The 24,444-nt window shown below is 38.8% G+C and overlaps 1 protein-coding gene across 1 annotated transcript; it reads left to right on the plus strand.

The window, feature by feature from the left end:
* Positions 1 to 10,223: 10,223 nt before the first annotated feature.
* LOC135467209 (UDP-GalNAc:beta-1,3-N-acetylgalactosaminyltransferase 1-like) lies at positions 10,224 to 10,964 on the plus strand. Its single transcript, XM_064744973.1, has one exon. The coding sequence runs from the start codon at positions 10,224 to 10,226 to the stop codon at positions 10,962 to 10,964; it is 741 nt and encodes a 246-aa protein (XP_064601043.1).
* Positions 10,965 to 24,444: the final 13,480 nt, after the last annotated feature.

Below are 24,444 nucleotides of genomic sequence, written 5' to 3' on the forward strand. Positions count from 1 at the left end.
TCTGTATTTGAATGTAGGTACTGTTCGTTAGTAGCATGTGCTGAAGTCTGTTTGTTGTCGTTGACAGGATTCAGCCCCCTTTTAGTAACATTACTACACTTATTACCGTGCCAGCGGGACACAATGACCCAGGAGCCTCTTGCCAGTGCAGTTGCTGTGAGTTCAAGTCCACCTCCCCGTATGTGGGACGGCCTGCCAGGAAACTGCGGGTGATCGTTGGGGTGGTTTACTTGGGGTCTACTCGGCTTCCTCCCACCATAATGCTGGCGGCCATCGTATAACCGAAGTATTCTGGAGTACAAGGTAAAACGCATTCAAAATAAATAAACAAATAAATAAATAGATTAATTAATTAATTAATGTATGAATGTATGGAGAAAGGGAAGTAATCGCGGTCTTGTAAGAGTGCACTGTGTACAACAGTGATAACATATAGTGATATATAGCAGTTAAAAGTACATAGAGTCTTAGTTATATAAGTGTCTATTCTAACATATAGGACATTGCCCTGTATAATATCCCGACGTTAGATATGTGATCGGTGTTCCGCATTGGATAGATCGGGTTTGCACCTATTCAGGAGAATTGAAAACAACTGTACCCTATGGCAGGACATTCGAAAATACAGGACTGAAGTGATAGTCTAGATTACACTTTAATATTCAGACAATGAGTAGCAATAAGACTCTAGCCTATATAATATAACGGGGAACTCGAGGTGACACTAGTTACACAGAAGGTCCAAATGACATTAGAACGCATCGTTTTCATCTGTGACGTTGTAGTGCGTGTGTACTTGATATATGTTTTATGAGCACATATTCCCTTTCACACGGCCAAAATCTAATCCGAATCTAATCCTGGGCATTTCATCCAGTTACCGTTCATACGGAACAGATACACTGGTTTAAATCGAAGCTAGCTGTAAAAATACGTGCGTTCACACGACTTTGTGGCCAAGCCGGTTTTAAGCCCGTGCAGACATTTTTCGTTCATAAGGTCACATTTAAGCCGATTTGGTACTTACAACGTCATCTTGACCTCCACTTAACCTGGGCATTTACCTCAGTTGATAAGCACACATACACCTATACTTGTGTGGTAATAAAGGAAGAATTAAGGAGTTCACAGCTTTGGGCCGTCTTGATACAGATGGGAAGGAATTTTACGGGTTCCCCATTAAAGAAGTACAGCACATTGAGTAAAACCACAGCAACGTCGACAATGTGATAGCTGGCAAATGGTCACAACCAACCGGTGAAAATATGGCCTCTTATCAACTTACATCCGTCAGGGTTTTTTTTCTACCTGTTCATGTAAATGTATAAATAGTGGTAAATTACACGCCCCCTAGCACCATAGCTTAAGTAGAATTAGGTAAAAACAAATACAGCCATGTTAAGTGGAATTTATTAGACAATGGGTTAAGTAGGATTATATACTATATAATACAGACAAACACACAAAAGCATATTTGTAACTAAGGAATTGTTTTATTGTGTGTTATTCTGAATTGTTTACCACTTGCCGATAAATCAATGTAACCGTATTTGCATTATTCAAATTAAACCTTCTGCTGGTACATGTTGGAATTCTCTTTGAGCAGTTGTTAAAAGCTTCACCTCTTTGATCGATATGAGCGAATCGTTGGCTGCATTTGGTTTTATTGTACGTGTCATGGAAGCACACACAGGGGGCCAAAGTTCAGGATCTTACTTTCCTCAAGGCTGCAGTATGAACAAGGGTTTTTTTTTTTTTTGGAAAGACACAGTACTCAAAGGAGTTCTCCCTGAGATAACGTTGCCACAAAACTATTTTTTCATCAGTCGATTTACCTTGGTGTTAAGGTATTTGTTGGGGAGCTGTGCCTTAACATTTGGATCCATGAGTTCAATGCGTTCAGAAACCTCGCAGTTCTCCAATATGTCGCATTGGGAAAAGCAGTGAAGAAGCTATGCAGTCGCTCTGGGTATCTTGCCATTACCAAGTAGCTCAGGGGTTTTATAAGTCAACAAACTGTCATCAGCGTCGCCTCTCATTAAGTAGTCACCTGGGGGGTGGGGGGGTGGGGGTGGGTGGGGTGGGTGGGGGGTGTTGTGTCAAAAAGTGCGACCATACAAGAAAACAAGACAAAATCTGTAACCTTCGTTGGAATTCAAACTGTATCTAATACCGCTTAACCTGGGGCTAGGGGCCGTAAAGGTAGCCATGCTCATTACATCAGCATGATGCCTTTATGAACAGTTGCAATTAAAAGCGCGACTAAGATACTTGTTTAATTGTTATTTGATATGGAACTCATTCACGGACTACGAATTTGAACTTTGATATGGAATTCATGCCTGGAATATTCGTTGTCTGCCCGGCAGCATTGAGAAAACTGATGACCGCTTCTCTCTTGTGTGTTACCGGCTTTATTTCTTATTTGTATACTTTCTTACATACCTTTGCCTTTGGGAGTTAGTGTTAAACGTTGTTTTGGAAATGGATCTTGCGATTATCGAACTTGGAACACCCTTTACGGACTACGAATGGTATATGAATGTCGGACTTGACGCTTATATTCCAAGACTGTGTCAAATAAAATATGGTAAATAAGCGTATATAAAATCAGTGCTCTCTATAAACACAATATTGCCCACACGGAACGTGACATATCAGACGGTAAAATAAAATGTCGTACTTCTGTAGCCTTAGGTCGAGGAGTTTTATCTATAGGTATACTTGAAAATCAACATAATCGGGTCATCGTATGTGCTGTACTTGTCAACATATCTGCTAGGGTCAAATAGTCCTTTATTTATTTGGCCTACGCATGTTGTATTAGGTAGTTGTTACCGTGTGACTAAAACAATTACGGGGCCAGTGTGTTCGGGCCAAATAGCCCGTTCCTGTGTAAAGGGGAGATAATTCCACATGCTTGATGACATGTGACCTAGCTGATTCAGGTAGAAGGACGTTTTGTCAAGTGACAAATTCTTCGTGTTTTATTTAGCATTTATGAGTGAATAATGTCCAAGCAGAGTACCCAAGTCCACGAACGGTAGGAATATTTTCTTGTTTCAGTGTTTGAAGCGTGAAGAACACTAAATATTTGTTTTGAATGCTGAGATAAAGCACTCCTGTCCTTTAGCTCCCGTTGTTGTACCTTACATTTTGACATACCGGTACATATAAGCTGTCATCCTGCATAACAGGGAAAGGAAATATGACTGTCAATGTTTGTGCAACCTCACTAATAACAATATGAGTAAATGTAAAATTTTGTATTCAGGTTGTTAGGGGATATGTATGTGAAGTAAACATGAATGTGGTTTATGAACCACTGTACCAAAGAGGTAAAACTACCCGGTAACGCAGGCCTGCATGTAAATGTATACTCTTGCTATCTATACATGTATGTGTGATTAAATGGAAGATAACAATAAAGCACCGTTTTGCTGAATTTCAGTCAGTCAGTGGTTGGTAGCGGTTACTGATGAGAGTGAATGATAGTGGCGGTCGATACGTGGTCTCAGTACATGATTTAATGAAGCTGCAATGCTACTGGTATTGTGAACCTGCTGCGTTTGTAGTGACGTCAAATCACACAAGTAACACTAGGATATCGCCACCATTATAGTAAAGACCAAATTCCCCGCAGTGGCGTGTTTCTTATTTATTTGGCCTACCATGTTGTATTAGGTAGTTGTTACCGTGTGACTAAAACAATTACGGGGCCAGTGTTGGCATCTACAATATCCGTCACGTGAACAACTATGGCCAAAAAATTCGCTACTTTAAGTCAACATGTATGGAAGCATACAAAGGTGATAGTAAGTCCAGTTTCTGCAGAGATTGCTCTTCGATTTTTTTCCGCTTATGTCGAATTTATAGCTTTCAGAGGGTATATACTACACGGCCTTGTTTTATTTTGTTATCCAGAGGTTGAGTCGATTGTTATTATCAGTTACTTGTAAAGCAACAAGGGCAGTATAATGTTGATTCCCTAGTGTCTGTTTCACTGAATTACGGCCGGGCACAAGACTGGCGTGTGATTTATTAGGTGTTGTACTGTGCGGCTTGGCAGTAGATACAAGTCGGGCTAATGCCGGAGAAGGATAGTTACTGAGGACGTTCCAGTCCCACCTATTTCTGCATTGAGCAGAACCATAAGGGGATTTCGATGTAACACAAGTAATCCTTTCTTTACCAGAAAGTTACAACACGGTCGCGCAAATGTTAAAACCTGTGGTCATAGTATTTTGTGGATGTTGGTAATTTTCTTCACCTTTAAAAGTTATTTTCGTCTCACAAGACCTGTTATCTAAACAAAAACCAATGAAGAATTAAATGGATGAATAAACTGCAAGATTTAAGTTTGAAGATTGTCTATAAAACGGTCGTGAAAATCAGATACCATACCTAGATATTTTTATCAGCTATAAATGTCGAATTTCATTGTTTTCATTGGGTATACAGTGAAGGGTTGTAAAGTACAGACAGCTTGAAATTATCGGTATATTTCGCGATGATAAATTAGTGTTTTTGAAAGACTTGCGATTAAAGCACTGTTGACAAGAAACTTTGCTTTTCTTTTTAATAACCATTTTATCAGAGCAAAATCATGTGTGCTAAGCGGTGGCCCTACAGACTGTGACACAATACTCGTCACAGTACTTATAGGCATTCAGAATTTTTCATGTTTTTGTGGTTTTCGTACAGATATCGTTCAACAGAACTTTACCATATAACGTCAGACTTGGCCACGTGCGCGTCCATGTTAATAGAATTGTTGTGGCACTTAAGTAGTTACTCTATGCAACGAGTCGTTTCGTTAAAATGATCAAGAAGTGTATGACGTCTTGTGTCAATGTATGCACGACACATAACAGGTCGAATTGAAATCGAATTTCGAATTTTGTGGTTTTGTTTTTATTGCGCTGTGCAAAAATGGTCGTTTTCTGACGAAATGCTTCCTGCGATAAACGTCTAGACTGGTATTGTTCTTATAAAGAATGTTTGAGCAAACATCTTTATGCCGAAAATTCTTATAAGAGGATTCAGCAGGTATCATGCACACCTCAGCTTACTGATAGTGAATTTTGAGGTTAAAATTCCTGTAACAGTTCTTCTTGACCTATGCAATGGTAAATTATCCTCCAGTTATTTTAATCTAAAATATAAACCTAGAAATAAAAAGCACCCGAGGCCAAAGTGCTGTCAATAAATAAGGTCACCCTTACAATAAATGTTATAGATTTTACAAAACGGACGTTATTAAGTGATGCACGTTAGATTTGTTTCCGTGATATCATAAAAATTACATTTCATGCTCATGGTTTGAATATCGCGAGATGAACAGAACTCTCCAAAACGACGAAAAGCACAAACCCTATTTATTTATGTAATATTAACGCTTTTTACATTAACACATGCAGTTTTCACATATCTCTACATCTCATTCAGCCAAACATTCATTTTACTGTTGTATGAGAAAAAGTAGCAAATATACTTGTATATGACAACGGCCGGGTATGCTGGTTTATTTAGTAAGACAACACCGCACATCGATACATGTAGTGTACCTCCTGACTTAGGGTAACAATCGAACTATGTAGGGGACAATCCATCCTTTTTTATAAAAACCAGTTATGTGCAGGGAGAAAAGATTCTGGCGAATGTATGTTGAATGTTGATCCTGAAACTGGTTTATTGATTGCTTCATTGGTTAATCAGAGTAGTTCTCACTTACACATTTGTGGCGGTAGTCTGGTTTGTGAGTACAACACACCAGAGTGTCCGGAGTAAATCGCCGATCTTCTCCAAGTACCAGACAAATCATGACTTGAAACCAAAACAGAAATACCGAACACGCGAACATGATGGTCGCAGCGAGCCAGCGCTTTAATCATCTGAGCCGGTATGTACTCACGATTTGAATGTTAGAGCGGTGTGGAGACATAACTGCAACGTTCCAGGTGAATCATGAACCCAAACACCAGACATGCATAAATTGTGGCAATTTATATGTAAAACATCACGACGTTTGCCTCGAATTGTTCACTAATGCGATCTGCACTAATATAATCTGAATTGTTCACCTCTATCAAATGTGTGTATTTCTTGTTTAATGAAGATTTTCATAGACACATAGTAGTTAGAACGAATATAAATACAGGGGCTTGCCAGCAAACCAGCCAAGCATGACGCAAATCACGAAAAGACATTTAAGGGGGGTGTGAGGGGGGGAGGGAGGGGGGGGGAGGGGGGGGGCATTGTGTTTCTTTTTTGTTTTGCTTGGCGTATTAGACAAATGAATGAGAGAGGAGTTGTTTTTTTGGACGTGCTTCTTAATTAATGCATGATGAATATACAACATCATTTTATTTTCAGCACTGTCACTTGATAAAACATCTAGCGCGTTATATACATACATATTTTTTTTCGACATTTTTTGACTCGCTCTGTTGCACTTACTCTGCTTTTAGGCAAATATATAACAAATAACAGATGGGCGTATATACTTAAGGAATAGCGATGCTTTTTGTTGTTGTGAGGGGATGGACTAGTATGTCGGTGCATGTATGTCTCCCATCAGTACCAGTGTTGTAACCTTAGATGTAACCACTAAAAGGGTAAGTGCATTTTCATGTGACTATGCCAGAAACGTTACCTTCTACTCATGTTTCATGTGACTATGTCAGAAACGTTACCTTCTACTCATGTTTCATGTGACTATGTCAGAAATGTTACCTTCTACTCATGTTTCATGTGACTATGCCAGAAACGTTACCTTCTGCTCATGTTTTAAGAGAACGAGTGTGTATTTGACTTTTTGCAGTTCTCTTAATTTTCTAGTTTTATGACCGTTTATCAGTATTGTTAATTGGCTATTTGCATAAATAATATAAGAAGTAGTTCCCTAATCTCCCGACTGTAGTCAGTCATGAAAGTGTGCGTGTTGTATTCAGGTCAAGGCTATGTAATTTATACACAGATATTAAAAAAGAAATTAAACGTCCTAGAAGTTCATCATCTGTGGGAATTCCGTCCAGCCGCCTGCACGGCGTTACCAACAGATATAATGAGTCTAGTCTGTTATCTTTCCGGTAGAAACAACATCAGAAAACATGCATGGAGACGACTCAGTTTTAACATAGTTTCGACATACAGATATAACAACATTAGTGAGTTTACAAAATCCACCAATGGGCAAAGAACTCTCCAATATCATTTGTAAATACCTCTCAGTTGTTTAAGGAAAGGAGAACTTGTTGAGATCGATGGTGTAGTAAACACCAGTACTGTATTACTTTTGACCGACAATATTGTAAAAACTACCGATGAGTTTAAACCCTTTTATCTAATGATCGAGTAAAATATTACTGACAATGTAGTAAATTCTTCCTAACCAATGCTGTGGAGACGTTTGACTGGCAGAATTTTAACCCCGTAGGTGATTCTAACCGACACAGTAGTAGTCATAATTGTCGACACATCGTGTTGTAAACGAGCTATGCATGTATATCGTCATCCAGGCCAACATGGCTGCCAGCAAAGATCGGAATTGTGTACAACAGAAAAACAATTGTTACTTAAATAACAAAGCATATAAAAACATTTACATAAAATAGATATCAGATTAACCACTGTCCTGGAAAATAGTTTTGTGTGTGTGTGTGTTTTACAGGATAGTGCACTTATTTGGCCAATCTTTAGGTCTGTATATATATATATATATATATATATATATATATATATATATATATATATATATATATATATATATATATATATATATATATATATATATATATGTACAAAGGCCATACGGGCCAATCTTAAGGTCTAAAGATTGGCCAAATAAGTAACCGACTGTGTCGTTTAGATATGATATGTGTGTGTGTGTGTGTGTGTGTGTGTGTGTGTGAGCCCAGCTTAAGTTGAAGCCCTATACGTTCATTGGCTTTGCGTATTTAGCAATTACATGGTGCTCAGGCATCGTGAGTCTCTATGTAATAATGGCTCTAAGTATTGTTCGATTTGTGTGCGAGTTTTTTTTTCTTTCACCTCAGATAAAAGTTTACCAGTGGCTGGATCTGTGCAAAAGATTTGCATATTTAATTATTCTGATTGCCGGTTGTTCCTTCTGCTATTTCTGCTTCAAATGTTGTCTAATTGCGATTATATTTTATATTCAGATTCGTTTTGTTTGATCTCATATAAAGGTTTAAAATTTTCAGGGTGTATACATGTGTTTTGCATATTTAATGAAACCTTCGATTCTGATTTGGCGTTGTATCCTGAGCAATTACTGCTTGAAATATTCTTGAGTGTCAGTAAAATTGCTTTTGTTTAGGTCCATATTTTGGCGCCTCAGATCAGGTTTGCAAACCAAAATGATCCGTGGATAAGCTTTGCATATTCATAGAATTTCTTTGATTTTTGATCGATGATTTCTTCAACTAAATATCTGATTTTGATAAAATTATGTGTACAGTTTTACTTTGTGAAACCTCAGATCAATTTTTCCATATTTATTTACTTATGTGCTCCTATCACCAGCTATGTATATCATAAAACACCATGCATATTACTAAAATATACCCTAATATGAACACAATTGTGGATAGTGATTTTATGAAACAATTACGGCACAGGCCGGAATGCGTTAAAAAATAGTTAATAAAAACAAGAGAATTCTCCTATAAAACTACACAGGAATAAATGGTAAGGTTTTGATGAAAACTGAATAAGGATGTCAAGAGATATTGTATTTACAGGTCTGTCACCTAATATAAATTCAATAACTCAGTTATCTTAACGAAATAGATTAAGGGCGATTAAAAACAATAGATTTCCTTTACATGAGTAAGGGAACGTGTGGTACAAGTGTAAAAAAAATTACAGTCTTTGTTGACAGCCATGTTGGTGTATTTGTAGACCTCAGTTATAACGCTATCGGTCTAAAGTTTCTGCAGCATCGGTTAGTAAACAAATTAAAATAAAAAGCTACAGTTCTAACAATTTTGGTCGTTTTCACAACATTACTGAATGGTAAACATTATCGTTCAAAAAGAGATAAACGATCGGTTGGTTGCTACAATATTAGTAATTACTACATTATCGGTCGCAACAGAGGTCAAGCCTGAAGAAAGAATCGTAAGGCAGATGACTGAACGTTATATATTTGTTCTTCTATACTTGTATTTCCTTCAGGGGAAATGTTTGCGAATTACTCGTGGGTAATAGGCGCTAATCCAAATTGAAAGCTACGTTAAGCGTGGAAAAGCCTTTTTGTGACTTCAGAATGCATTGCTCTGGAAGCCCACCGTATAGACTTTAAACATTTGAACCAATATTTTCAGCAGTCGCTCTGATGAAATAATTAACTTCATTTTTGTTTAGCTTTCTTTCTTTTTAACAATCGTAATCTGTGTTTAGCATGCCTGCCTCCCTGTTGGTTCTTTTTTTCAGTAACAATGATACTTTCAGTTTCTCTCAAAACGGTCAAACTATAAGTACTCACTGAATATCACTAGTACATGCACTACCGTAATGTACGCACCGCATACCCTTCCTACCCTACGCATCGTAAATCCAACAGCCACAAATGTTAATACTCACTCCATTGGCTCCGTTATTATTAGATGGTAATGTTTATTTCTCCCTTGTTTCTTTATTATTTGTTTTGCTCTTCCTGTTTAATCTCCTGGGGTTTTTTTTGTTTTATTTTTTTCAGTAGTTTGGATTATGTCACTGGGTGTTCACCGTTGCGTCTGGTTGCAGCGCTGAGTGGCGGAGGCACAATGACTATCCGACGGCTGACGAGCAGGCTGGCAAATAGACGGAATCGAATGCTTACGCTGTTTTTTGAAGCGATGTGGCTGATGTCTCTCATCTTATTTGCCGTGGTATTATTTTCTGAAGACACTTCAAAACAATTTTACAATTCATTATACAATGACACTCGAATTCATTTTCACGGAGAAAGACAGCACTGGCACCTCAAAAGCGAGAGATGGAAAGAGAGCAAAAACTGGTCTCACGCTGTTGCCCATGGCGATTTTCAAAGATGGCGACTCACCAAATCGGTGTACCCTGTGACACTCACTATGCCATTTCTTATAAAAAACGAAAAGCTCTGCGCAGGTGATGTCACCGTGCTAATCATTGTACACACAGCTATATTTCATTTCGAGAGAAGAAATCAGCTTCGTATGACAATAGGAAACACGAAGATGTTTAAATACAGATACAAGCTAAAGATTGCATTTCTTATGGGAACGACGAAAGACAAGAAAGGTGCAATGTTGGTGAATCAGGAGAGCCTGAAATATGGAGATATTGTTCAGGGAGACTTCCTGGATACCTACCGGAACCTTACCAACAAGGGGGTCATGGGCTTCCGGTGGGTCACCAAATACTGTCCACATGCGCAGATGGTTTTAAAAATCGACGATGATATCTTTGTCAATATTTTTAAAATAATAGGATACTACTTTCCTATGTACAAAAGAAGAAAAAACTTGATAATGTGTAACACAGTTTTCCCGGGTCACGTTCAGCGGCGCCATTCTCGCTGGACCGTACAAAGTGACGACTTCCGGGGACGAAAGTTTTACCCTAGATACTGTAGCGGCTTTGCTGTGCTGATGGGTACGGATACGATTCGTGCCTTTTACCAGGCTGCCCACATTACTCCTATGTTCTGGGTGGACGACGTGTACTTGTTTGGACTGCTGCCTAACATGGCAAAAATTACTCATCGTGTCCTGAATCGTAATGTGAGTTTGTTTACAGAACAATGTGAGAAGTCATACAAGACCGAGGACCCATATCTCGTTGCTTGCACTGCGTCTCAAACAACGCAGTTCATGTTTTACTGGAAACGAAGTCTGAAAACGCTTAGGTCACCAATCAGACAGATGGTAAACGATGACGTCATCGCTAAGGCATTGGCTTCTGGAGATGGCATGTAAAAACGTTATATAAAACACAAAGACCGTAAGTGGGAAGGTTTGCCAACAACCTGCGGATGGTCGTGGGTTTCCCCCGGGCTCTGCCCGATTTCCTCCCACCATATTTTGACCACGAGTTGTAACACACGCTTTCACGGGTATGGCTTGTTTTTCAGCAACAAAACATTGATAAATAATTTTATAAATCATCAAAATACCGTCAACTCGTGAATATTTAAAAATAAAACAAACTGCTCAAACTCTATGATTTTTCGTTCGTAGCACACGTTTGTAAGATCAATGAGTATACACAGCTGTAGCTTTGGTTTAGTTCCACGAGCTGGTACACAAATTAACTGAGCCCAAGGGAGCAGAAAACACTGGCACTTGAGTACAAATGCATCCGCTACATTCAAGTATGCAAAACATTGGTCACATTTGACCATGTACATCGCTAACAACTCACCAGTGTGTCGCAAAATTGAGCAATTTCACATTGCCTTAATCAAAATGCCACTCGAGATTATTGGAAATGAGCCATCGGTGTTTTTTAATTATTCATTTGTTACTCTTGAGTGAGTTCAAAAGTTAACATGCAGAAATTCCATGTGCTGTAATGACATAAATGCAAGGGATAATGTGCATAATGGGAGAGGGGTTGAAATATTAACGAATTCTACCTAACAGGATCAGTAGTTAATAAAATCAAACGTGATTACTGGATTGATATATGTTATACCGAACAGGCACTATAGTCATAACTCAAAAGGGTCAGAAGGTCTACAATGTTGATTGTTAATAATAGCAAATAATATGGCTAATTACACACGTAACTGCTTATAGCTGCCCTAGGCTTGCCATTGTCTATGTCAGCGGCCATCCATTTACCAAGATGAAGTGGGGAAAATGCATGCTGCTAAGTTATCACCACGGCTAAGATCAGGTGATTAGAATGCGGATGATCCCGGCGGGGTGAATAAATAATTAATGGAGGAGTGGAGATTTTTCAGTAGAAATGGGCATCTTTACTCTCTGCTTGTTAAGAAATAGAGAATAGAATGTCCATGCTTTTGGGACAGTAGAGTTATTTGACGCCACTGTGTTCTTGCATGTTTGCTACATTGTTTCTGTAAACATTATGGGTTTTAATCACTCTTAATACATCCCAAGGCCATGTTAAAAATTAAATGTTATTGTGTGGCATCATACGGAATAGGAATGTCTAAGCGATGTTTGACCACAAAGCCCTTTTCAGGGTGTGCTACTTTCGTGTATACATTCGATACTTTTCCACGTATTATGTGGTTAGTGTTACACTTAACAACCACTTTTCGTAAGGGTTTTAATCACGAGAGGCCAGTCACACACCAGTCCAATCGTTCATAACAGGCAAATTTCCATTAGACATTAGACAGAACCCCTTCCGCCTTGATTCGGTATAAGATATGTTTAAATGTTGTCCCCTGTAGTTTTCCTGCAGTAGATAGGTACTGCCTACGATCACATCAGAAAAGTTGGACAATTCGGATGTAAAGCAATGTTAGCAAAGAAGTACAGGATATTTGAAGTCTAAACTTTAACTTTGTAAACTGACCTGGGTAAGCCCAGTATAAACATTATATATTCTTAAGGCAGTCTCTCGGTGGGTGGAAATTTAAACATTCACTGAGGAAATGCGTGTACATTTACAACAAAAACCTTCGGTGAACTCCATCAAATATGTATATTCTATCTATGGAGGAATTTAAGATCTGTAAACATTTTTGCGACTCTCAATGGCTGATGTCATTATTATGACACAATAATAGCCACAGTCGTGATATAACCTGCAAAATACATTGGCCTGTAAACGTACTCCAGTTAACGAGGTCCCACTTCTTGTAATTCTACGCGCTTAAAGTTAATCTCGCGTTACGCGATAACTGCTGTCGCGTGACAAGGGTGGTAATTCAGAGGAAGTCTCAAGCCTGGAAAGAGCTTTACTAAAAGCTCATCGCTAATCGTCCGAATAGAATATAAAAACAGCATTGCCAGAAGTGGATATACGATTGGGTAGGAGATCTCTGTCTTATCAGTATTAGTATTAGGACAGGCTTTAGCTAGTTTCTATTTGCACACATTTGTACTAGGCGGATATGTGTTAGTAAAAAAGATCAGTTGAACAATTGACTATTATCCGCCTTTACTGTGAGCTAAGTACGAATATTAGTAGATCTTAATGTATTATACGTATACCACCGACATGATCAGCTATTGGGATTTACAGTCTGACGGACACTATCCAATTTACAACGCTGGCTAATTTGGGAATAAGGCTCATTTACACATTTTGTCTTCATTGGAAAATGTGGAAACGATGTGTGCCTAGACCATAAAAACAGACATCCCATTAAAATGGCTCATGCGTGTGACGAGAGCTGGAAGAGGCATAACTTTTTGTGGATATTTTAATTGTCTGCTAGCCTCTACTCAATCAACCTGCATTTTACACTGATTAGGCCAGCATTACAACGCCCAGGGGATCCACAGTTCTTCAATACATAAATATTTGTTCAGAACGTTCTAGACCTCGTTAGACAGAAATTGGTTTCAATGTTTAATTTGTTTTGTTTTTGTTTCAGTAAAATATAGATAAATACGTAATATATGTTTAATGACTTGTTTAATAAATGCTTGGTTGTGTACTGTCGAATAGGAAAGTAATCGTTCTTTAGTGTAGCCCAGTGTCGAACAGAAAGGTAATCCTTGTTTGTGTACCCCATGTCAGATAGGAAAGTAATCGTTCTTTTGTGTACATCCATGTCGAATATGAAACTAATCGTTCTTTTGTGTAGCCCAGTGTCGAACAGAAAGGTAATCCTTGTTTGTGTACCCCATGTCAGATAGGAAAGTAATCGTTCTTTTGTGTACATCCATGTCAAATATGAAACTAATCGTTCTTTTGTGCACATTCATGTCGAATAGAAATAGTACATTGATGTTCTCGCTGTCGATAAGAAAACAACGGCTATTTAATTAACATTAACATCTAAGGGCACTAATTACAGACTGTAAACTTGACCGGGGTGCATCTACTCCCACAACGAAGTCAGGAGAGTGTAAAGGGGTCTAGTCCACGGAATTTCCACTCTCTTACATCGCCTGAGATACGTTTTTGGACAGTTTTTGGTCAAAGCAGCGAATAACTAAAAAGATATTGTATGACCGGTTGATCATGCCTTAATTACGTAGATATAACCACAATTCGATCATGATTTTATTGAAGAGTCTCATCCCTACGGGGGCTCAAAGGCATCCCTCACCCACAAACCTGACCGCCGCCATATAAGTGAAATATTCTTGAGTTTTATGTGAAAGAAAATCTCAAAGACTTTATTTTCACACTAACTGTTCTCTAGACACAATAGTTATGCTATGTTAGTCTGTAGCTTTAAAAAATGACGTTAACTAGTTCCACTTAAAAAGTCCCATTAAAGTTGGGCCGTATGCCTGTCGGCCACGGAGTTTGCGTTTGCATAAATTGATCACAGACCTATGTTGATTGTAAATATCTTACAATGGACACCCTCTTGTGTGTCTTAACGTTAAGCGCGAATATTTGCCTTAGGTGGACTGATAGTACTTTTCGTCCCATTCTGGAAATACGTGGAATGTAAATGTCTGAAAAAGAATATTTTCAAATGCTGTTGTTCTTGGCTGCTGAATCATTATAATGCAGAAATCTTTTGAAAATGGAGACAAGAAAAGTTACTGACCTGTGCATTATCTTTTTTTGCATCAGACACTGTACACAAATATATAACAATGTAACATTCAGCCTTATATTTGCGCTACATAACACACGTGACATGACACATTCATGGCGAACACATGCTCTCAAACAGGATTCTCTTATGGTTTCAATTTCAGTTGCCATGTATTACATATTAGCATGCCACAACAATTATCAGTTCTAATTCATGATAACAGGCATACTGGCTTCCTCTCCGGCCGTACGTGAGAAGGTCTGCCAGCAACCTGCCACCCACCATAATGCTGGCCGCCGTCGTATAAGTGAAATATGCTTGAGTATGGCGTAAAAAACCAATTAAATAAATAATTCATGATAACAGTCATTTAAAACAAGTTGGCCTATACATTTACTCACGCAAAAGTATGTTTCCAGAGACAAAAAATTGAACCAGTAAAATCTGAATTCTTTCTAAAAGTGTTACTTGTTTTCCACAGTGGCTTGGTTAGCTTACTGTACAATGAATAATGCCTTGAAAATCACTTCAGACGTACAGATTTTAAAAATGTCAAAATATTATAGAAGTGATCGCATTAAAAGTTTATGTTTTACGTGTGAAGGCAAACATTAACCAAACCGAAACTTTGATAGCACGCACAATTAGGCCTACTTGTGCGAAAGTTTCAATACAAATAATAATAAATGTTGTTTTGTTTTTATCTCGGGGTTATTAGTTATCAACCATCTCTTCTATGGTCATGTAACTTTTATGGGCGCTTCGACAATTTGAATACCTATGATACCCAAATGTACGGAGCTGTGCTGGGATTTTGAACTGTGCATTTTCATATCGTACCTCTCTGTGGCCGATTCTCTGCCTTACCGTATCATGTCGATTGTCTTACAATTTATTTGTGCAATCGGCGCAACTTACTTTTTACAGTCAGTTGTAAACTCAATTGTTGGGTCTACAACTGATCGTAGCCACAATTTCTTTGTGCAAGCGGGCCCTGGCCGTGTGACTTCTTGTCGTGAACACTTCCTGGGATTATGTATTGAAAAACCGTACAAACCATTAACACATCCATGCATTAGCCACTCTGTGCTTTTCTAAACGATGTGACATAATCTATAATTAACCCTACCTGCACATCTCTTAATTAGCACCCTGAAAATCGTATACTTTTTACAGCAAACATTTTGAAAGGTAACGGGGTTGCATGGCATTATTGAAGGGCATGTACAGCATAGAGATTGATTTTCGCTCACATACCTCTCATCGCAGATGACACAAACTCGCTATCGTCTGGTTTGTCTGACATGAATTGGACATCCATGGAAAAGTGGTAGTAACCGTGAACAATTTGCTCCGGTTCCACTGTCCGCAAAATATACATTTTTATAGCCAAGCCGGTGTGCAGCAGAGTTGCGTTGACGAGAATAGTCTGGCGCTCAATACCTGTGAAAGTAACAATCGAGCTAGTCTTTTATGTTTTAAAAAGATATCATCAGCAAAAGTAAATAAGTGTTGAATTATACTGAATGAAAACAGCGATTGGTAACTCATGGAAATGTTAACATGAGTTTTGTCTTGGTTCCAGTCTAAGGCATCAAGGTACGGCATGCAGCGGGGTCTCAGGCGAGCGCACCGGCCTGTAGATGCGGTGGTGGGCTGCCTTGCAGCTTCGTCTCCGTCGTATAACACAGGCTAGCGGCTCCCTACGTTTAGCATCACAGCCTGCTGTTTCAAACAAGCAACTAACTTAATAACTTCTGCATTCCGGGGTTGAAAATTCTTTTTTGTTTGGCTTTCCTTTGGAATATAACCTCGTCCTTCGGCATATTCTTGTAGTAGTCCCGGCTGAATTAGCAAGTCTCATACGACTACAATCGAACCCTCCGTAATATCAAGCCGTGGCTTATTTAGGCCAGTGTTAGTGTTCTTTATAGCATCCTGCATTGTGTTACTACAGTCGCAAATTATACGTTAGCATGGAATATTCTTGAAATACAACGCTGGACACTGCAGGATACAATCGCTTTTACAATTAGTTACTGCAGTCGCAAGTCATACATGGGCATGGAATATTCTCGAAATTAGTTGTGAAAGCTATTGTCTCCTTTGATCTGTGCACATACAGAAGGCCCATAAGGTATACCTGCGGGGAATGATCTGCCATGAAGACAAAGGGTCTGCAGTTGATCATCAAATTCTACCGCTTTTCGACGGTTTATGTGATCCAAATCGATGTAACCATCTGCAGTTTGGCAGGCCTAGCGCTAACACCAAATAAATAAATAAGTACACATGTAGATACTCAGATATGTCTGAATTAAAAATCACCATAGAGCCCGTCTGTGTGTTATTTCATTTACAGGATGAATTTGCTTCATGAATTTCGTCTTTGCGTGTGGTATAAAGTGGGGTTGTGATACATTTCGTAAATAAGAGAGATGGAATCAAGAATATTTCAGATTTTTGGGGTATTTTTCATTTAGTGGTTTCAGTTTCTCGTGTTCTCGTGTTCTCGTGTTTCTCGTGTTTCTCCAAAACCTTAGCAACATGTCAGTTTACTACTGTATGAACATGTCACCAGTAAGATTAGGTTTATTAGCAAAAAATTAGCTGCTAAAATTGTTTAGTATTATCGAGCAAGGCTGTTTACTACTTGATTTCATGTAGTTACTTCATTTAGTTATTTCAGTTTCTCATGTATTTTTATTCTTCCAAAACCTTAGCCCCACTTCAGTTGACTGATGTTTGCAGAGAAACATGTCAACAATAAGGTTAGGTTTACTACCGTGCTGTTGTTTGAAGGCAAACCCGTCACCCGTAAGATTAAGTTTATCAAGACTAAATCTGCAAAAAGAAGGTGGAAAAAATGGTTTAGTATTATCGAGCACTGCCGTTTACTAACTGATCCTACATGATCGCTTCATGCTTCTTTACAAACGAAGACATACAAAATTAAACACACATTATACATGCCCTTAAAAATAGTCAAATATCCTAGTTAAATTTATTGTACTGAACAAAGTTTAGGACGTCATTTTTAAAATGATCATCAAATCAAGGAAAAAATTGTATTTATAGTCGTCCATGATAGCTTCTTACACTGTGTTTGCCACACCTATTTTAGAAGAAAATGTAATTTATCCCAAATATAACGTCAATTCAGAAATCTGAATGCGGTTTCTTGAACAGGTCTGTTAAAATGATAAATGTAAAGCTTCTTTGACAGGGAGGATATTTGCAGCTGTGCCTTCTGAGAATTATACTCACATATAAAGTCCATAGACATCAACACAAACCTCTTCGTTCTGCCATTAACTTCACACAGTCTGACAACACATGGGATCTGTTCATATTTTGCCCAAAGCAGTAAATTCAACCAGCAACAGTGCCTATGAATAATGAATGATATTCAACGAAAGTCAAACTTTACCGTTTTCTCGCTGATGTGTCTAAATGTTTTCTTTATTGTGCTTCACCGATTGCTGTAATCCTGTTGAGTTATTAATGTGGACTGTGTGGCATTGTCATCAGTCTCCTGGGTTTACCAATGTTTGGCAAATATCAACTATTAATGAAATTGAGGAGTTTAAAACTAGCGTTTCACATTCAGATAGGTGCTATGGTTGAACTAATGTCCCTTTCAGAAAGTAACGTTCGATGGATATTCGGATGATATATTCAGCAACGTAAACATATAAGTCATGTCTCCAGCTAATCCTTTATCTGTGTTGCGTTGACCATAGATATATGTTTAACTGAATATGTTTTTGGATTGGATAAGCCGTGGATTGCCATCAAGCAGATATACTGATAACACATGACCGCTACCTCGCCTGTTTTCAAGGGTATGTTTAACCATTGATACACAAAATAACAAAACAAAAAAATAGATGTATAAAAATAAACAAAATTCTGATCTGTTCACATTCAGTTAGGTCTGAAATTATTCCAATGATTAGCAGAATTTTCCTCAGGCACACTCGGTTTATTTATACCTGGCAAAATTTATCTCTTGACCAATAAAGCTGTACCGACACCAAGGACAGCTGAATCCGATACTACAGCCGCATTAGGTAATTGCCAGTCGGCGGTGCCAAGGACAACGCTTTAGTCGTGCAGCAAATGAATAAATTTATCTCTAATTTGTTGCCTCATTGTTAACCCCAAAAAGTAGTGAACAAAGATCAATTTAAAAATAACGCATTTTGTGCATTTTATATGTTTCACATATTCCCCAAACATTTGTGAAAGTATTGTTCAGAATTAAACTTATTGCCACCAAAGTCCCGCAAACAAAAGGAAAATGTCGCCAGTTCGCTGCCCATTGCTGAGTCTGAAGGCAAATCTCGTTGAAATGTATGCGTCGATAGAGACATTCGTATACCAGTCGTCAACCAAGATGAACGTTCCGGCCCAATAATCGCAAGGCCAGTTCCCAAAACGACGTTTAACACAAGCTACCAAAGACAGAAAAAAGTATATAAAATACGAAAATATGATGTTATCATACAGAGAGAAGAAGTCAACACTTTCAAATGTTTGTTGTTTGTTGTTTCCTTAAATTCAGCGAAGGTGGGTAAATATCTTGCACAGCCTTTGCAATATATGCATTGTTCAAAGCCAGCAGATCATCAAGATGCCGTTTAATTAATGAGATTGGGCCTAATGAGGTTAACTCCTTAATAGTTTCTGCTTATAGTCGTATTCATATGAGAACAGGTATAGATCAACCAAAAGAGGGTCATAATTGGTACCCATCAGAATACCTTAGACTGTTGTTACATGGTTTCCGCGAATCTCACATTGATGCTTCAATGAGAGCAACTCGATGAACGACAATACATCCCATGAACTGTAACCCTTGTATGCAGTTGAACTGAAGAAGGCTTTGTTATCTTTGATCTTAATGCAGCTGTGACCGGTTTTATTAACGGCAGATTCTTTAACAACTGAACAAAAGTACTTTTTCCAAAGTACTTGTGTGTATCTAAGCGTATAATTCTTCAGTGAGAAGATTGGATTTTTTAAGGATCCACATACAGTTCTTTAACAACTGCGCAAAAGTACTTTTTCCAAAGTACTTTTTGTAGTGCCTTTGTTTATAAGAGTAGACACAAGTTTGGTATTCGAGCTTTTTGACCCCGCAATAAAGCGATCTTTGTGTGGGGATTCATCCATTATTGGAGTCCAGTAATGTTGTGGTATATTGGTGTGTTTGACACCTATGTTTGAAGATGCACATATTTTAAAAATAGTTCCTCCACAGTATTTATCGTTCTAGAATACGACCGATACTGTGTTGTAGTCATGTTACGGCATTCGTCTATACAGCGCCTCCAGGACTTGTCCAAATTAAAGGTTAGTATTTGGCTAAAATCCTGAATGGAATTTAAATCAAAGCAGAGATTAACAATATCTTAAATTAACATTGCTCAATGTTTTTGTTAACCACATAAAGTTTATATATGTTTTATTACATTTTATCTGATACTTATTTTTTTATTTGAAGGTGTTCTTTTTTAAACGTGTGTCTCTTTTCGTATGCCATTTTGCCATCGAGAACCTTACTGTTTCCTGGTTCCAGCTGGTTCTCGCCACGGCCTGGCTGAAATTACACCGACGTGACGTTAAGTCATAGTCAGTTATTTTCTATTCCCGTGGAGTTAGTCTAATCCGTATTATGTAGAGAGATTTTGATATCAATTCTAGAGGACAGACAGGTTCATATTACCAAACCACTGAGCAGACAAATATGAACCCATTAGGCCAGCCAGAACAGAAGAAATGTCTGAAGAAGATGGTATGCTTTTGTCGTGTCAGAAATATTGAAAATAGATAGAATTTGCTAAGGGCGATGATCTTGGCAAAAACCAATGAATCGTGCATCCCAGTGTGATCGTTTACGTCAAGCGTGTAAGTTGATAATAATTATTACCCTTCATTGTTAAATTTTCACATCGACACAGCATGACTGCTTACTTTAGATTCATCAATCCATGGGTTTGTCTTCCCGTAAGAGAAGAACACAGATAAATAGAAATGTACAGTTATAAGGATTTCATGCAAGACACGATCTATGGCCTGTCTTCAAGGAATGGTGCATCAGAGTTTGGCCTTGTATGTGGATGGAGGAAAATTGAAAGTGGTGTCGAAACGAATAAGTTGTAAGAATGTCTACACCAATGAGATTAAGGAAAATCGTTGTCTTGGGATTAGCCAGCTGTGCTGGTTATTAACTGTTAGCTTGGGCATCCGATGGTTTAAATGAGAAAATACATCGTATATGACATTTGTCTGTAATCAACTCTGCCCAGTTCAGATCTAGTTTTGCGTTGGCCGGTTTATCAGGGTAAACTAGCCAGATAAGCACTATTTAAGTCCAAGCCTGCGCCAGTTAGTCTACTATATGTGTTCATCCACATTATACAGCCCTCCGTGGTTTCATTCAGTGAGTCAGACAGTAGGACGACCTGGCACAAAAAATTGCAATGTTGTGTAACAGGACAAGATACGTCCTTCAGATTTCACTGTTTATTACATAATCTTGTAAACGAGGTGTTATCTGAACAATTACTGGATAACATGTGATATGTTATGAGTCTGTGTAAAATCAACTTCTGTGTGTGGAGCAACTTCATCATGGATGAATTAAAGAATGAATTTATTATTATGGCTTAACGGCGTAATATATTTGTGGTCTACTCCTGGAATAGACCATTGATACCCAACAGTAGACCATCTATGGTCCATCTGTTTTATTTTTTCCGGAGACCATGAGTGTCTAGTAGTAGACGATCGATTTCCAGGAGTAGATCATCGGTGTCAAAGAGTAGACCATCGATGCCCAAGATGAGATCGATGTCCAGAAGGCTACGTGTGTTCAAGAGTTGTCATCAGTTTGCAGACAGCGAATGGATTAAGCTGCCATAATTGGCATCTAGACAAATGAAAAGGGCCGTACGACAGAAGATCGGGTGACGACCTGCGGATCGGTGTGGGTTTCAACCGGCCGTGTTTCCTCCCACCATGACGCTGGCCGTCGTCGTATGGGTGAAATATTCTTAAGTACGGCGTAAAACACCAATCAACTAACTAACTAAATAAATAATAAAGAAAGGTTAGAGAGCGGAGATTGGAATTTGGCGCGTCCTTAGCGCTCAGCATATAGGATAGCGTCATCTGGCCGATGTCGGTAAGCCATGGCTAGGAGGGGCGTCTTGGATGACGCCTTTATGGCGTGGCGTCCTTTTAAGCTTTGAATTAATACGTGTACTGGCCTAAATTACGTGAAAGGTGAAGAAAGACAGAAAAGGAACTAGTGGAAACCAAACCACTGGTTTTCGAGCTAACTTAAAAAGAACCTCACGACCTGAAGTAGCCACATGACGAATGAATGATTACGGCTTAACGCCACATTGGCAATATTTCAGCCATATCGTGGCGATCCACATAACGAACCTAACGTACTGAAACAACAATCAGAAGCAGCAGCAAGGCCACTGGGGAACCTCAAGGATTGGAGAAGCAGCCAGAACGCCGAGGAACCTTGCGTCTTGAAGCAACAGCCAGAACGCTAATGATCTTCATCTCTTGAAGCAGAAGCCAGGACCCTGAGGAACCTCGCGTACGGAAGTAGCAGCCAGAATCTTGACGATCCTCACTTCTTGAAGCAGCAGCCAGGACCCTGAGGAACCTCACGCACGGAAGTAGCAGCCAGAATCTTGACGATCCTCACTTCTTGAAGCAGCAGCCAGGACCCTGAGGAACCTCACGCACGGAAGTAGCAGCCAGAATCTTGACGATCCTCACTTCTTGAAGCAGCAGCCAGGACCCTGAGGAACCTCACGCACGGAAGTAGCAGCCAGAATCTTGACGATCCTCACTTCTTGAAGCAGCAGCCCGGGTCCTGAGGAACCTCACGCATCGGAGCAGAAGCCAGAATATTGCCGATCATCCCTTCTTCAAACAGCAAATAGGACCCTGAGTCACGTTTTATTTGATTTGTCTGATTGGTATTTACGCAGTGTCCGGAATGTTTCACTTAGATGATGCCATCATGGTGAGAGGAAACTGGACAGCGTACCATTAAGTAAATGCAATCAAGACACTAAATGATAAATGACTGATTTAAGAACCTGGCAATGTTTTCAAAGAAGAAGAAAAAAGAGCAACCCATGATAGCCGGGTTTTAATGCACGTCTTCCAAGAGAATTGAGACTCGATGTTCGGGGTAATGCAGTGCTTGAAACACTAACTTGCTTGAACAAAGGATGTTACCAACAACTAGACATGAAGGCTTTTCAGTGCTTTGGTTAGGTTTAATGGACTGAAGAATGTAGCAGCTGCTTGTTATGGCTAAGTACTGTTCTCTCACAGGACTCATCAAGCGGATACGAACGCGACGTAATATGCGGGATAAGCAGACATTCATAAACCTACCTATGACATTAATGCCGATGCCCATTATGTAGATGAAAACCCCATTAAGCAAAGTTATCCGACAGTTTTATTAATATAAATGTTAAATATCTGCAAAGGCAAAGGTGATGCAGGCAAAAGTGATACACTGTGATGCAGCACATTTATCAGGGTAAGGATTTGTGTGTGTCATCATTTGCATTCGGATTACTCCATACAGTCCCCTTCAGACAATAATTGACGGACTCCCTCCACAATTTGCCGGATCGTGCTGCCAACTCCATATACCGGTATTTCTAATGGGGATAAAGGATAACATAAGTGTTATAAATATACTGGCCAATTTACACCTGATAATGTTTGACAGGTGTTTGCTTGCCAGAGAATGGTATCAAAACACGGACAATGAAAACGAATTGTCAGGTACTAGGAACTGCTGCCAAATCATTTCGAAATCATTGTGTTCCTAACGAGAGAGGCGAACATGATTAATTCATTTGATTAAACACAGTGCTGTGAACTATCATGGAAACAGGGCTTAAATGTAGAGCTTTCTCGGATGAGCGGGTTTTCGTGTGTCTCCGAAAAATCTATGATATCCTTGTTATAATTGTGTTTTCAACAGAGGGAAACACAAAAGATGCATTAAAGCCAGCTAAATCTGGAAGTGAATTAATGAAATTACAAACTAATCAAGGATTGAAGGACACCACACACTTTGGTCATATGTCTCTAACTTTATTACATACGTTACATCAGGGATCAAATTCCCTGATCATCTATATATGTATGAAAGCTTATAGTATTATCGTTAATAGTAACATGAATTGATTTACCAGGAGCCTCTCACCAATGCGGTCGCTGTGAGTTCAAGTCCAGCTCATGCTGGCTTCCTCTCCGGCCGTTCGTGGGATGGTCTGTCAGCAACCTGCGAATGGTCGTGGGTTTCCCCAGGCTCTGCCCGATTTCCGTCCACCATAATGCTCGCCGCGTCGTATAAGTGAAATATTTTTGAGTATGGCGTAAAACACCAACCAAATATATAAATAAATAAACGAATAGATTTATTATTATTGTCTGTTGCATCAACTGTAAAACATACATCAGACTGTTAGAGATAATTAGTAATCAGTGTTCCATTCACAGTATTTGCCTCAGGCGGGTCAGTAACAAATAGCTTGTGATATACAGGTTATTTTTATCTATCAATAACAGCAAAATAAAACTAATGTATTTCTAATAATTTAATCATGCTTTTTCAAACGATACTGGTTTATAGTCTTCAATCTACTATACTTACGCCTCATTTGTTAGTTAAAACTGGTATTCGCTATACA

This window comes from Liolophura sinensis, chromosome 6, assembly GCF_032854445.1.
Source record: "Liolophura sinensis isolate JHLJ2023 chromosome 6, CUHK_Ljap_v2, whole genome shotgun sequence".
Lineage (NCBI taxonomy): Eukaryota > Metazoa > Mollusca > Polyplacophora > Chitonida > Chitonidae > Liolophura > Liolophura sinensis.

Coding starts and splice junctions, on each gene's coding strand:
- LOC135467209 (XM_064744973.1), top strand. CDS start 10,224: ATGTTTAAATACAGATACAAGCTAAAGATTGCATTTCTTATGGGAACG.